This window comes from Petaurus breviceps, unplaced genomic scaffold, assembly GCF_028583685.1.
Source record: "Petaurus breviceps papuanus isolate PSGF00001 unplaced genomic scaffold, PetGlider_PUasm1.0 188, whole genome shotgun sequence".
Classification (NCBI taxonomy): Eukaryota; Metazoa; Chordata; class Mammalia; order Diprotodontia; family Petauridae; genus Petaurus; species Petaurus breviceps.
Window position 1 is genome coordinate 2313016 of NW_027185804.1, and position 16149 is coordinate 2329164.

General features: G+C 42.0%; 1 protein-coding gene across 4 annotated transcripts in view; it reads right to left on the minus strand.

The window, feature by feature from the left end:
* INSC (INSC spindle orientation adaptor protein) overlaps positions 1 to 16149 on the minus strand; it is a 174540-nt gene that overhangs the window by 106613 nt on the left and 51778 nt on the right. For all 4 annotated transcript variants that reach the window (XM_069091146.1, XM_069091147.1, XM_069091144.1 and 1 more), the window contains exon 2: positions 13074 to 13174. In XM_069091146.1, coding sequence (XP_068947247.1) covers positions 13074 to 13129 — 56 coding nt within the window. In that variant the 5' untranslated portion in view covers positions 13130 to 13174. The remainder of the gene's footprint in view (positions 1 to 13073; positions 13175 to 16149) is intronic.

Here is a 16149-nt window from a genome sequence, read left to right on the forward strand (position 1 = left end):
GAAAGAAAGAGAGAGAAGAAAGAAAGAAAGAAAGAAAGAAAGAAAGAAAGAAAGAAAGAAAGAAAGAAAGAAAGAAAGAAAGAAAGAAAGAAAGAAAGAAAGAAAGAAAGAAAGAAAGAAAGAAAGAAAGAAAGAAAGAAAGAAAGAAAGAAAGAAAGAAAGAAAGAAAAGAGATATAGATATGGGGAGATGGATGGGTGGGCAACTGGATGAATTCGTAGACAGACAGCATTTATTAAACTCTTAATAAGTTCTTGGCTATGGAGCAGGCTGAAGGGGAGCTGAGATCTGAGATCTCCTGCAAGACAAAGTAAGAACTGACTATCAGAGCCAAGGAAGCCAGGCTGGATGGTGAGGAGTCAATGGCCAAAGAGATGGGGCATGGTGTGGGCTACATTGAGAGTCAAGCTTTGGGATGGACTGGGTGAAAGAATGCATAAATGGGGGCGGCCAGGTAGCACAGTGAGTAAGAGCACCCACCAGCCCCAGAGTCAGGATGAGCTGGGATCTAATCCAGGCTCAGACACTTAGCATCCACCCAGAAACACCTAGCCGTGTAACCTTGAGGAAGTTACTTAACCCCAATTGCATTAAAAAAAAAAAAAGAATGCATAAACTCCAGCTAAGTCCTATCCCTCCTAGAATCCCACCTTCTCTCCCTCTCTGTACCCCTCCCACTCTCTTGGCCACACATTCCCACCCCTTCCCAGGATCTCTTCCAGTTTGCTAGGAGGACTGCCAGTCACTCTCACTGCCAGTAGGAGTGGGTCCTCTCTTAGTTTTAGGAAGCAGAGTGAGACATGGGCTGGAAGATGAAAAAACCAAGGAGATTTAAGAGGCTGAGGGGGAAGGACAAGGTGGAAGGGCCAAGGAAAGGCTCCATGCTACAGGGAGAGGAAGAGAACATCTGCTCTCTGCTACACAGCTCACTAGAAGGAGAAGCAGCCTAATATCCATCTCCTTGTTAAGAAAATGCGAACGGGGCAGCTAGGTGACACAGTGAATAAATAGAGCACTGGCCCTGGAGTCAGGAGGACCTGAGTTCAAATTCGGCCTCAGACACTTAACACGTACTAACTGTGTGACCTTGGGCAAGTCACTTAACCCCAATTGCCCTGCCTTACCCCCTCCAAAAAAAGCAAAAAAAAAAAAAATTGCAAATGGCACCTTGGTAATAGAGGAATGGAGATCACTTAGTTCCCACCTTCATTTTATGCATAGAGGGAAAAACCATTAGATTTACCCAGAAAGTTAATGGACAAGAGAGATTAGAATCGAGGTGGTCTCTTTCCCAGTCCCAGGATTTTTCCATTACACCAAAGTTTTCCTTTTCAACTTTAGATTCCCTCCCCAACATGGCAAGTCCCAAATAGGAAAAATACACGCCCATTGTAAAGTGTTTTGTTGGAATCCACATTTAAAAAAAAACTGTAGAGTGACCACTAATCCCTTAAAACTTGTTAGTGTCTAGAACCCCAAAGGCAGTACAGGTGGGGATCTCCTGTGGGACTCTTAGCTCAACTCCACCCCACAGAAAGACCATCGAATTTAGGATTATGATGACATACTTTGTGTCAATTTCTCCTGGAGAATTAGCATATGGTGGAGGAGAGACAAGGACAGTTTCGCCCAAGCAGACATCTGTCTTACTCCCCTTGCTTTATTACTTCTTACATCATACTCCCCTCCATCTCCAGTGAAGAAATAAGCTTAAATGGAATCAGGTAGGACTCAGGTAAGATATTAGGAAGGACTTTTTGACTGGATAAATGATGTCACTCTGAGACAGTGTCTGCAGTAGGATGGACCCTGAACTTTTTTCAAAGGGAAGGAAAATAACCTCCCAAACTAGCTTTGCTACAGTGCTGCCCAGAGGCAGGGGAATGATCCATTTGCTCTCTGTAGGGCACTTTCAGTCCAAAGATTCTATGATACAGTCATCATTTCTCCTGTACTTTGTATGTACATTCTACTCATTTTTAACCAAACTACAGTTTATCTCAGAACAAGGTAGCTTGCATCTAATATCCTGCTTGAAAAGCTAAATCACACAGGATATTAGAACTCTGGAGTGGTGGCCAAGCTTTTAGTGTTCTGACTCACATGTTATATGCTAACGTTATTGTCATCAAGCATGCCCCTCAGCTTCGCCCTTCACCTGCTTACCCAGCTCCATTAGTGCCCTAGGCCCATCATTCACAGAAAGTAATTAGGCCTGTGGCTTCCAGGGACAAGAGAATAAATTGCTCAAAACATAACTCAGATACACTCAACATGCTGGTTCCTTTCCTTCAGCCCTCCCTACCTAAATGCTATCAGTAAAGCTTGAGTGTGCCCTGATGTCCTCAATAGCTGTGCCCCTTCACATCTATGTATGAAAAGAATTTTAATATGCACCACCTAAATACACAAAGATTATAAATATACTAATATAATAAATATACAATAATACATATATTATATGTACAATATAATGTATAATATACTCATACATAGGCCACCTCAGAAAAGTTAAACCAGGTTCAGAATGCCCTGTGGGTCCACATGCACCCAAATCTCTATTTCACCAGCCCCACCCCATGTGGTTCTTTTATTAGTCAAGGAGAAGACACAATTATTCCAAGCAAAGACATTTGATAAAGTAGAACTGGGGGTGGGGGAAAATAGCAATAGAACTTACCTCTCATAAAGATGGGCACATTTTGCCATGAACACACACACACACACACACACACACACAATTAACTTCCAAGGTATTAGCTTATATATTATTTTCACCATCTGTTTCCAGAAGCTTAGCCTCCTGGGGGTTAAAAACTTTTAGAGCTAGCCAAATGACTAATTAGAACCCCCAAACATTTCATTTGTCTTTGAACCTTTTACTTCTGCTAGCAAGATCCAAATCCATATCCCAAATCTCTATCTGTCTTATGGTTAAAAAATCCTCATAGCCCCAGTTTCATTAATAATTGTCAATTTGCATCCCTCAAATTCAAAAATCATGTCAACAAGCATTTATTAAGCACTTACTAGGTCCCAGGCACTGTGCTAAGAGGTAGGGATATGAAAAAGAAAAAAAAAGTTCCTGTCCTCAAGTAGCTTTCATTATGATAAGGAAGACAACATGCAAAGAGTCATATAGACGCTGACTAAGTCGAAGCTGCCAGGTTTGACTCCCATAATAGAGTCATCCTACATGTAAACCAAATATTGCTTCCTCACTGGCTTACATTATCTTAGAGCTGCATTCTAGATTCACTGAACAGGAAGGAGGATCCTTAGGAATAACCTAGTTCAATGCCTTTACCCCAGAGAAGAGGAAAGTGAGACTCAGAGAGGTTCTCCAGGTGATCCAGTAAGTTAATTCCAGAGCTGGCCCTCCATCTAAGCAGGCTTCTTTCATCTCCAGGATGGTATCTTCCTTAGTAGAGCTCTTCAGAAACTCAAGCCCTACCAGTCAGGCTCTGTGACTGATATTTTCAGAAACTCCCTCAGGACAAGAATCAATAATCAAGTTGCTCCCCACCCCTGCAAAGCGAGACCAGGATTCCAACCTAAAATCCAATGTCAATCACATCTTGGTAGGACTATTCTGTAACGAGAGGCTTGCTGCCACATCTGCTGATTGAGGGTTTCTAAAAGCACTGCCTATCTATCCTAGCTTTCCCTGGGTATTCGTTAAATATTAGACAGGGCATCATGTGTAGGGGGCTGCTCATTTCTGGGGCCGGCAGGGGCCCCTAGCCTAATCTCCCCACAAGAACAAGAATCCCCAAAACATCCTCTCAAGCTGGTTATCCAGCTTGCACTTGAATCCATCTAGGAACAAGGAACACAGTTTGGAGGGACACATTCACTACTGCATCCTGTTGTGTCCTGGGCCTCTCCTTCCTGCAGCAATCCAGCAAAGACAGGGCTTCCCCATCCTGCCTCAAAGATTCTTAAAACTAAGTGAAGAGGATATTGGGCATTGTCAAGTTCAACCCTCATGTTACAGAGCAGGAAAATGAAGCTCAAGGAGAAGGGGCTTGTCCAAGATGACTCAATCAGTAAGAGAGCAATGGAGTCAGGGCTGGCCTCTGAGGATTCTCCTTCCTAAGTCAGAGCTCTTCCCACTCAGCCTCACTGCCTCCCAGGAATGCCAGTTTTAAATGAGAAACTTTCTTCCAATGACCTTTGGAACGATGACTATAATTCCTTCTGGCTCAACATTCTCTAGAAGACAAGCGTTCTGCCTAACTCTCTGGCTCCCTCAACCAATTAAGTCTTTGGCTTCCTTTCAGAGAGATTATTTAAACTAATCAAGATAAGATTCTGACTTAATCTTTCCCCTAAATAGCCATTCCTTACCGAAGGAGCAGGCATATGCCTCCCAAAAGTATACTAGAACATCTGAGAAGAGCTAAAGACACTGTTGTTTCCTCATCCCAATACAGTCACCATTCAGTCGATCAGCAACAATTATACACCTTACACACAGCAGGCATTAAGTATGCACCTACTATGTGTAAGGCACTGTGCTAGACAGTGGGGTACTGAAAGAGTCCCCACCCTCATGGAGTTTATATTCTATAGGGGGAAATGTCAGATACACAAACAAGTGCACACAAAAGATATACCTGGCAAATTTGGCAGGGGGAGGTAGTAGCAGCTGGGGGGATCAGGAAAGGCATCATGCAAGAGGGAATATATGAGCTGAACTTTGAAGACGGCCAGGTATTCTAAGAGGTGGAAGTGGGGAAGGGATGCACTCCAGGTAAGGCAGATCACCTGTTCAAATCACAGAGCCAGGAGGTGGAACATCAGTAGCCATGAATAGCTACAAGGCCAGTTTGGCTGGACCACAAAGTGCTTAAAGGGATTTTCTATATAATAAGTCTGAAAAGGTAGGTTGGAATCAGGTGATGATGGGGCTTTGGATATTGAGCAGGGGAATTTGCATTTTATCCTAAGATAATAGAAAGCCTTTGAAGTTTGTTGGGCAGATAAGTAACACGGTCAAACTAAGTGCTTCAGAAATATCACTTTGGTGGCTGTGGGGAGGATGGACTAGAAAGAGGAAGGAGCTGAAGCAGGGAGATGGATTGGGAGGCTCTGGCAATAGTCATCCTCAGATGGTTGGCAGAAGGGCCACCCAAGTGGAGAAGCATGCCAGTTATTAACACCATCTCAATTTAGAGGCATCAAAAGGTAGCCTTTGTAGAGGGTTAGGAAAACTGAAGCTTGGTCACTCTTTTAGGTTAAAGAATAAAAGTCACAGAATCCGAGAAGCTCAAACATAGGGGGACTTAGAAACTGCCTAGTCTAACCTCCCAAGAAGTGAAAGAAATCTTCTACAACTTCCCCTGAGGCTGGTTATCTAGCTTCTTCTTGTATCCCTCCAGTGACATGGAGCTCCTTAACCTTCTGGGACAGTCCATGTTACTGCTGGACAGCTCCAGTTATTAGAAAGTTTCTCCTTCACTGGATACAAAATTCTGCCTACTTTTTACTTCTACCCATCTGTGGGGGTCCTGCCCCTAGGATTAAGCAAAACAAAGCTAATCATTTTTTTTTCCTACACAGGACAAGTCCTTCAAAGGTATGGAGAAAATGATCATGTCCTCTCTCCTTCAGGTTAAATGTCCTCACTTCCTCCAGCCTACCCTCATGTGGGAAGATTTCCAGTCATTATCCCTCACCATGGTCATTACCTTCCTTTCATCCAAAAGGCTTCTCAATTGGGACTATTGTGAAACAGTAGAAAGAAAACCAGTTGGGGGATGGAGAAACAGGAATCCAGCCCTGGTTCTGTTCTGGTGTAAATTGGGTCATTTCTCTTAGTCTCAGTTTCCTCATCAGCAAAATGAAGGACTTAGATTTCTAATATCTCATGATCTCTGATAGGATGACAATTCTAGATACAACATGGGAATTTATCAAAACACTGTCTTTCATTTGAAAGGGGTAAAAATGTTGAATCATTGCTCCCCCTGTTTTAGTGAGATCACCTCCTGTTCTCTTGCGGATTTCTTTTTGGGAGATGGAACAGGAGAAAGAGTTTTTACTGGCATCTCAACTTAAACAGCAGGAAAATATCCAGTTATCTAATTGGCAATTACTGTCTGCATTTTCACCACATGCTTAGAAAATAGCAATGCAGCAGAAAGCAAACCAACCACAGTTCAAGAGAGCACATATGCAAGCTATTATCTGACCAAGAGACAGTCTCACATTCAGTTACCCCAAAATGATGCCTGGAGAGCTCAGAAAAAACCTCCTTCCTGACAGGGGCCCAGAGGAAAACAGAGAGAGTGGGCTCTGTCACTTTAACCCGAGACATCAGTTTCTCTGGAAGCCCCCAGGTTCCAATGTCTGTCCTCTCAGATCCAGGCACAGAGAATTCATTTGTGAAACTGGTTTAACGCTCTGTCAAGAACCCAAATCGATACCATGATATTTAAATGAATAATACAAATGGCAGTTCCCATTTCTCTAACATTTCATTCTCTAGTGAGAGGTGGCAGTCTGATATAGTGAATACTGAGCTGGTTTCAGAGACAGGAAGACCCAGGTTAAAGTCCTGCCTCAGGCTCATGCTGGTTTGTGTGACCCTGAGCAAGTGGAGAATCTCTGAGACTCTAAGTTGTGGAGAAGATGCCAACCTGCATTAGTAAAAGGAGTTTCCTCTTCTGAGAGTTCCATATATGTACTAATGAAATCATAGGTCCAGCCTTTATCTCTGAATTTTAAAAGTGCTTCCTCTACAATTGGGGCAGGTAGGTGGTCCAGTGGATAGCGGAAAGGGCATGGAATCAGGAAGACTCATCTTCCTGAGTTCAAATTTACCCTCAGACACTTACTAGCCGTGTGACCCTGGGCAAGTCACTTAACCCTGTTTGCCTCCGTTTCCTCATCTATAAAATGAGCTGGAGAAAAAAATGGCAAACTACTCCATATCTCTGTCAAGAACATCCCAAATGGGGTCTTCCTGACTCCAGGCCTGACCACTTAGCTGCCCTGTTCCCAAGGTCACACAGATAATGGGTGTTGGAGCCAGGATTCTAGACAAGCTGTAGATTCACATTCAGAATCAGATTTAGAACTGAAAGAGACATATGAGACTGTCTAGTCCAAATTCCTCACTTTACAGTAGAAGTTGAGGCCTAGAAAGATAAATTGATTTGCTCAAGGACACACAAGGACTTTATATCAGAGCTGAGATTCTAACTGAGGTCCTCAGAATTCAAATTCAGTCTTCCTTCCTCTACAGCATGCAAGATTGGGTCAGACGGGGGTCTGCCTTCGGAGCTGATAATCTAGTAATGTGATAAGATACAAACACAGGTCTTCAAACTCCCCACCCATAAACCCCTTAAATTTCACAAGAACCAGGCCCATACTCATCCATCTCAGACTCACCCCACATCCCACAGGCCTAGCACAATGTCCAAGCCAGCCTCAGGTAGGAACCCACAAAAAATTTCCCTGTGCCGTTAAAACTGCCTGCCAAGTGTTTGACCCCTTGCACCGACCTCTGGCTGCCCAAGGTTCCCCTATGGTGTCATCCACCAAGGGTGTGCCATGGCACTGCCCTCACTTGGCCTGCCCATCTTCTCCAGGGGCATAGGCCATAATCTGGGCTTCTTCTTTCCTCAAGCTGGGTGTGTGGTTTTATTTAATTTGCCTGACACCCAGTCTTTTGTTTATTTGTTCCTCAAGGCCAACAGCCCTACCTAAAGGTCTTCAGTCCAAATGGGCTTGACTAGGAGAGGATTTCCAACTAGAATGGGCACAACAGGACATATTAAATGAAACAATGAAGCTGCAGAGAGAAATTCTCTTCCAGTGAAACAGAGCAGAAAAAAGTCAATTATGCTTCATTAATTATTTACCAGCTGACAATAACCCTTGGTGTTATTCCCTGTGAAAGGAACCTAGGGAAAGGAGAGCCAGAAGAAAGAGACAGGCCAGCAGCAATACTGCATCAGTTTCAACCAATTAACCCCTCAGACATGCTGGAAAAAAAGAAATTTATATTTTCTGTGAACAGGGCCTGCACACCTTCCCCCATCATCACCATCACCACCACCAATGGGATGTAATTATTGGGTTAGTGTCCCTGGGATTCTGGTCACCTGATTGACAAGGAAGCAAAGAAAAGATGGACAGTTCTCAACACAACATGTATTATTTATCATACAGGCTTTCTTGAAATGAAAATTTATTGTTAAGTGTTTTGAATCCTCTCATTCTGCTGTACACGACATGCTTTTTATCTTACTTTTTATTTAAGTTCTGTTTAAAAATTATTTAATATTTAATAAATTTAATATTCTAATATTTAATAAAATTTTAATAAGTTTATGATATACTTTTGTTTCTTTTCTTTATTAAGTATTTGTATTCTGGCTTTTGAGTCTAAAATAATTTTTTTTTAAATCACTGCTTCCCAGAGGAACCTAGTCTGGATAAATCTAGCTCTGCAAAAGATTTTTATTTGTTTGTGGGGTTTTTCTTTATATGGAGCCAAAAATAATGGAGTAGTAGTGGTAGAGGTAACATCTGACATCTATCTTTATACTACTCTACACACTTTACCTCAGTTTACCCTCACAGCAATTGCATATGATTTGTCCTACAGATTTTAATTGGTTGATTGTACAGGAAACTGGGATTAGAAAGCTTAAGTTGTCCACAGTAACATAGCTGTATCAAGAGGATATTGTTGACTCTAGGCTTCCCTTGCCTCTGGGTCCAGTGTCCTCTCTATACCAGCAGATCTCAAACTTTTTTATCTCAAGATGCCTTTATAGTCTTAAAAATGATTGAGGACCCCCTCCCCTAAAGAGTTTTTGTTTATAAACCACTTATTCATAGCCAGTGGTTGGCTGGTAAATGTTTAACAACCAACTCTCTGAGGGGGGGGGGGGCGGGGAAGCACATGCCACACACTTACCTGCATTATTAACATTTTCCCCATCACTTTCTTAAGTCTGAACAATGAACAAAACAATAATTCAACCCCTGATTTGTAGCCTTTGCCTATTTCCAAGGTGTAAATGCTCACATTGAAATTTAACAATCAGCTTTTGTCAGTCAGTTTGAGTTGACTCCAATCAATCCCTGGTTATATCCATCAATATCTACCATAGTAGACTATCTTAGTATTATGATGAAAACAATTTTGACCTCCATTACTCTCTGAAAAGGTCCTAGCAATTCCCAGGGATACCCAGACCATACTTTGATAACCTCTACTCCATGCTCTATTATTCCCAGCATTTTCATTCCATCCTTTCCCCTTTTAGTTTAGCACAGTACCTGACACATAGTAAGTGCTTAATGAAAACTTATCTTCTTCCTTCCTCTAGAGCTAAATAAAACAAATATAATTCCTCTTCCTCATGAGAGATTTTCAAATAGCTGCTAACAGCTATGACATTCCCCTTAAATCTTTTCTTTTCCTGGTGAAATATCCATCTTCAACTTCAACTACAACTTGGTCTGTCTATAGAATGGTCTTCAAACTCCTTACTGTCCTGGCTGGACTTCTCTGACGGTAGCGTTTTTCCTAAAGTATAGTACTCAGACTTGAACACACTATTCCAAATGCACTCTGACCTAGGCAGAGGATGGACAACAAGACTAACTATCCCTCCTCCTGGACACTGATTATGTTCATGAAGCCTGAGGTTGCATTACCTCTCCTGGTTGTAAAATCATGCTGGTTTTAGTTGAATGAAACCCTCCAGATCTTTTTTCAGAAAAATTGTGGTCCAGCCATGCATGTCTCCCCATCCCATACTTGAGCAATTGATTTTTTTGAACCCCTGCATAGGACTTTACATTCAGTCCATTATTACAGCCTGTTAAGATCTTTCTGGTTCCCAACTCTGTTAGCCAATGTATTCTTTGTCCTTTCCAGGATTGCGTTATCTGAGAATTCAAAAAAAGCATACCATCTATGACTTAATACAAGTAAATGATGAAAATATTCACAAAATATAGCCAAGATCAGGGGGTTCTTCACAAGAAACTTCTCTCCAGGTTGGCATCAATTCTTCCCCTTATATTTTTATACTTTCTCACTTGGTGATCATATATACATATACACATATGTGTATAGGTGTATATATGTGTGCATATGTATGCATGCATGCATACACATGTATGTGTGTATATGCATGCATATTAATATGCATATAACTCCCATATATTTAATTTCCATCTCCATGCAGATTTACATGGAAGCAGCAACATTTCTAAACAGAATGTATATATGGAGAAGAGTGAAGAGTTGAGGACAGAAGCAAGCGGTCATTCTGAGTAGCAGGAAAGATAGTGGTGCCTTCACAGAACTAGGGAGGTTCAGATGCCCAGAAGTCACTAAACTTCATAGCCGTTGGCCCTGCTATATCATTACTGAGACTATAACCCCAAAAAGAGATCAAAGAAGGAGGAAGAGGTCCTAAATAAGCAAAAATGTTTGTATCAGCCCTCTAATGCCCCACAGCAAGAGGTTCAGCTCCCGAGGCAATACATCTTTAAACAGCTCAGCCCTAAACTGTATTTCCTTCTATTGAGGCAAAATCTATACCCATTGGTCTTACTCTCCTCTTTGGAGTCCTGTGGAATAACCAGGAAATCAAATGCCAAGTTTGACTAATTCTACCTCCAAGACATCTTTCTCATTAATCCCCTATTTCCCCATTCATCACTCACCTGGAGTATTGCAATAGCCTCTTAGTTGGTCTCCTTCCTCCCCACCAGGGTCTCCAACTCATCCTCCACATAGCTATTTTATTAATATTCCTAAAACACCAATCTGATCATGCCTCCACAGACATACATACCCAAAAATCCTCAGGGCCTCCCGATTGCTTCTAGAAAAAAATGCAAAATTCTCAGCCTAGCATTTAAAAACTCTACAATGTGACTCCCACCCCCCCCTTTCCAGCCCTATTTCATATTACTCCTCTTTGGGAATGACTCCATTCCAGAAAAATCGGCCTTCTAGCTGTTCGCCATACATGGCATTTCAGTAAAGACTGGATGACCACCTGCCAGGTAGGATATAACGAGTATTCCTTTTAAGCATGGGTTGGGCTAGATGACTCCTAAGATCCCTTATAATTCTACATTCTTTTGTTCTGATTCCTGCCTTCATACTCTTGCACAAGTATTGTCCCCCAGCCCCACCATCTATGGTAGCACATACCTATAATCCCACCTACTGGGGAAGCTGAGGATGGTGGATCTCTTGAGCTCAGGAGTTCTGAGTCACAATGGGCTAAGCCACACTAAATTCAGCATTAATCTGGTGAGCTCTCTAGAGTGGGGGACCACCAAGCTGCCTAAGAAAGGGCAAAGCAGCCCAAGTGGGAAATGGAGGTCAAAGTTTCTGTGCTTATCAGAATGGGAGCAGGCTTGCAAATAGCCCTTGCACTTCCAGCCTGGGCAAGAGAGGCTTACCCAGTCAGATAGATAGGTAAACTGTTATAGAGACAAATAGATGAATAAATGAATGAATAACTAAATAAAGCGAATGAATGAATAAGTAAATAGACAAAAGAATGACTGGATAGGTAAGTAGATGGATAGACAGATGAATAGATAGATAAATAGAAAGCAAGCATTTATTAAGGACCTACTAGGTGCCAGACACTGTGGTAAGAACCTTACAGACTTTGTCTTAGTTGATCTTCACAATAACCCTGTGAGATGGGTGTTTTTATGTTCCCCATTTTACAGTTGAGGAAACTGAAGGAGACAGAGGGTAAGTGACTTAACAAGGAGCACACAGCTGGATTCACATGACTCCAGCACAGACGGAAGAATGTTTCTAGAAGACAAATTTGTTTGGCTCTGTCCCCTCTTGTATATATAAGGTAGAGATGGAGTTTGTTTAAACAGATATCATGTAATCTAAATAACTTCCATCCTACTCCACACACATCAGTAACCAGTCTTCAAAGCCTAGTCATGAACTGTGTACATCCCTTCCCACACACACACCAGCTGGGGAACAAGGTCAGGGCCCTCAAAATGGAAGGCCATTACGCCAGCTGTTTTCTTTGAAAAGCCTAGAGACCCTCTTTTCTCCTTTCCCTGCCCATTGAAAGAGACTACATTCCTTGGCCTCAGACTATGGAGTGTGAAGATTCATGAACAGATCTCCCAAGGTCAGAAGGTATGTTTCTCAGAAGGAATTTCAAGTGAGTGCTAAGTCCAGACCAGTCCTGGGATGTGTGCCCATATGTCCACATGTGTGTATATAGATATAGATATATAATGTATATATACACATATATATGTATGTGTATGTCTATACATGTGTATATTTAAGTGTGTATGCATATGCATACATGTATGTATATTTATATGCCACCCTACTCAGATCTCCTGACTGTAAGCCAGTAAGCATAAACAAAGAAATGTAATTGCAGGTACTAAATAGAGAAGAAGTTTGAAATATAATTGGAGAATAGAGACTCAGAGTCATAGAATGTTAAGCGGTTGGGAATCTTGTACAACATGTGAAACGTTGTTTACAGAAAAGAGATATCTTTTTACTTAACTATCTTCACCCTCTATCAATCCAAACTAAATAAATTCGTGCCGATTTATTTTACTTCAAACTGAACCAGGCAACCTCTCTCTTCTACTTCCCTTCCATTCTTTCCTTTCCCAAAGACGAGAGGCCTTCCAAGCTCACTTATTCCACGGATGTAAAAGACAAGCTCTTCAGACTATTTTAATCATAATGGTAGAATGAGGCTCCAGAGAACTCAGAATCCTTTACATTCATGGCCTTATTTTTCTTCCCAACATTCTTAAGGGGAAAAAAATGCTCTCCCCATTTCCCAGATAAGGAAACTGAGGGGCATAGAGGGTAAATAATTCCTACCCAAGCTTATTAGAAGCTTACTGGAGATAGACTCCAACTTTCTACACCCATAATCTGGTTCCCACTTTCCAGGACTTGACATGCCCAGGAATAGTCATTTTCAGACTAAAAATCTTAAGGCTTGTGTTCCACAGAATGAGGGATGGGGAGAAGGAGAAAGAGAAAGGAGTGTCACCACACCTACCCCTGGCCAGGCAATGGGATAGAGTCCAAGTGACTAACCCCTGGGAATGCCATCATGTTTATCCCAATCTGGAGCAGGGCCTGGTCACAACTGTCTGGTCCCTGGAAGGAAAAGACAACATGGTTATTGGTGACAGCATGAACCAGAAGCACAGAACAAGGTCAAGAAATCAGTGACATTGAACTTTAGGGATTTGGAAACTATTTGAAAAATATTCCAATCCTCTCTTTTTAAAGATGGCAAAGGAATGCCTTTAAGGTCACACAGAGAGTTAATGGCAAAGATAGAATTTTGGCTCAGGACTTCTGACCTTCTTGGGCACCATCTTGACCTGTAAACTTTCATTATGACATCTTCTTCCTTGTTGAGTCAGAAACTGGCCCTTTCCTCAATCATTTGGACCACCCATTAAGGTCCTGTGTCCCTATCTCAGGAGCCCAGCCAAGTCAAGACTCGTGTGAGCAGCCTGCTCTCCTCCCACAATCCTCCCCCTTACACTAACTGGATATGGCCCCCTGGCTGAGTTGGTCTGAGCCTTTGTCTTCTCATCTTTACAGTGGGGGATGTTCTCCCTCATGGGACCTTCTTGAGGTTTAAGGTAAAACTAAACAGTGCAAAATAACTCTCAGACCCAGAGGATTCTGACTGTTCTCTTTCTGGAATAACCTTACCACAACACTTCACACATGCAATAGAGTTCAGACATAATTACCACTGAAAGAACAATTGGCCCTTAATAATGCACTCAGGGGAGATAGTCCCCTTCCAGCCAAGATCTGCCTGCTCCTTGGAGATGGATGGAGAGAACCTGTAATACATTTATTTCTTCTTAATGAAAAATTCCTGAGATTTCTCCTACCATTTTCTCTTTGGAGAATGTGATTTCCTTTCCTGAAAGACTTGCCTCAGGACTTATTTGTGAGACAAGTTGGGTATTCCCTCTACTGAAGTATATAAATTGCCAGGGGGCCTGATCCCTGTTAAATTTGATCTCAGAAGATACAAGAAACAGTTTATCTCCCAGCATGTATCCTACAAATTTAAAACTAGAAGAACCTTCACTTGATTTATAGGTTCAGAGGAAGTGAGTGACTTATCAGCGATCACAATGCTAATTAATTAATGGTAGATTTGGGACTGAAGCCCTAGCTGTACTTTCTACCAGGCCAGGCCTTTTGCCATCACGATGCCCTGACCTTCACTGTATTCTTCAAAGTGTATTCTCCAAGAAGAATACACCCAGTTCCAAGGTGGGGTCACACACATTTAGACTCTCCTACCTCTGCAGTCCTGGAGTCCATACACTGTTCTCTCTCTTAGATTTCCTATTTCTACTGTTACCACAATCCTATTAATTTAGGGCCTAGATCCTTTCATCAAGGGGTTTTGTTCTGTGAAACTTTGATTCAGTCAAAGGGCCATACTTGAAGACCTAGCAGGCCTCGTGTGGCCTTCCCCAGCCTTGATCTAGGCCTCATTAATGTCAGTTAATAGGTCCTATTAATTCTACTCAACTATCAGTACTACTATTTTCATATATCCCCCACTGCCTATGGAATTTAAGTCATTCAAGCATGTATTAGGTCCCTACTATGCATCACAAACTGTGCTAAGAGCTGAAGATGCAAACACAGAAATAAAAAACTTGCCCAGGGCCACACAGCTAGTTAGTGTCTGAGACCGGATTTGCACTTAGGAAGAGGAGTCTTCCAGACTCTAGGCCAGGCTCTCTATCTACCACACCACCTAGCTGCTCATACTACAGGTTGATAAAGGCTTAAAAAAATACTTTCTCCTCTCTTCTTTGCAAAGGTGGGGTATTATGGGTGTGAAATACTGAATATGCTGCTACTTTAGCTAATGTGTTGGTTCATTTTGTTGATCTGCTTTTCTCTCTTTTTAATTCTTGCTTACAAGGCTAGGTGGGTAAGGAGGAGGGTGAGAAATGACAGAGATATAAAAACAGAAGGTATCAATCACGATTTAACATTCTCAGAGAAAAAGTTGGTTGTGCTGGTCCTGGGAAGAGGTCAGTTAGCCAGAGCCTTCTTTGGTAGGAGATCCACTGGCCACAGGGACAATTCTATATAAAAAAAGCCCTAAGGAATGAATAGCAGTTACCAGTCTTCTCAATCCTCCCCCTGCCATCTGATTCTCTTGATCACCAAATGCTGCTGCTTTTACTCATAAAAGAGAAATAAATAACACTTGCTTTTGTTCTCTCTGAATCAGAACTTTTTTTTTTTAGGAAGGGAAGTGGAATTGAACTCAGAGGTCTTGAGTTCAAATCCCAGTTCTGCTATTTGTTAATTTTATGCCTTTAAGTAAGTCCTTCAGTTTCTTCCTATGTAAAATGGACAAGAAGAAATAAATTATTTCAAAGGTTCTCCCTGGCTTTCTAGCCTATGACCCCAAGCAACAGGGCTGGGCAACATGGTAGAGTGGAGAAGTCCACTCTATCTGGAATCAGAGGATCTGGGTTCAGATCCTACATGGCTCTGGGCAAGTGACTTCCTTCCCTAAAGAAAAAAAATCTTGAATTGTGATATGGAATCAGACTGATATTTCCAGATTCCTAGCAAGCAGTCTAGTGTTGGTTTATAGTTAATAACTATATTCTGTTATACTTTTCAGCTTATGAAAATAAAGTTGAACTGAATTTTTTTTTTTTAAGAAAAAACTCCACTTCGTTATTTGTAAAAGGAAAGAGTCTAGACTACATAGCTTCTAAGGTCCTTCCCGGCTGTATCTATGGTTCTATGACACTGCCCAGCATCCTGGAAGGTCAGGATGAAAAATTCCTTCCTGTGGCCTTTGACTTGGGATGGGGGCAGGGCAGGGTGAGAGATGGAAAGAATGGGGAAAAGTGAGAGAGGGGAATTCCCCACCCCCAGCAAGTCCCAAGTCAGGAATGCCTGGAGGCCTGTCCCACATCATTAGGAGTCCAGAGATGGAAACAGCCAGCTATATTTCATCCACTTCTTCTCCAAGTGGTTGGAGAGAGGCGGGGGAGCCTGTAATTTACAAGAAGGACTTGAAATTCTAAGTGCTTATGACTTAATTCAGCCGCTGGTAT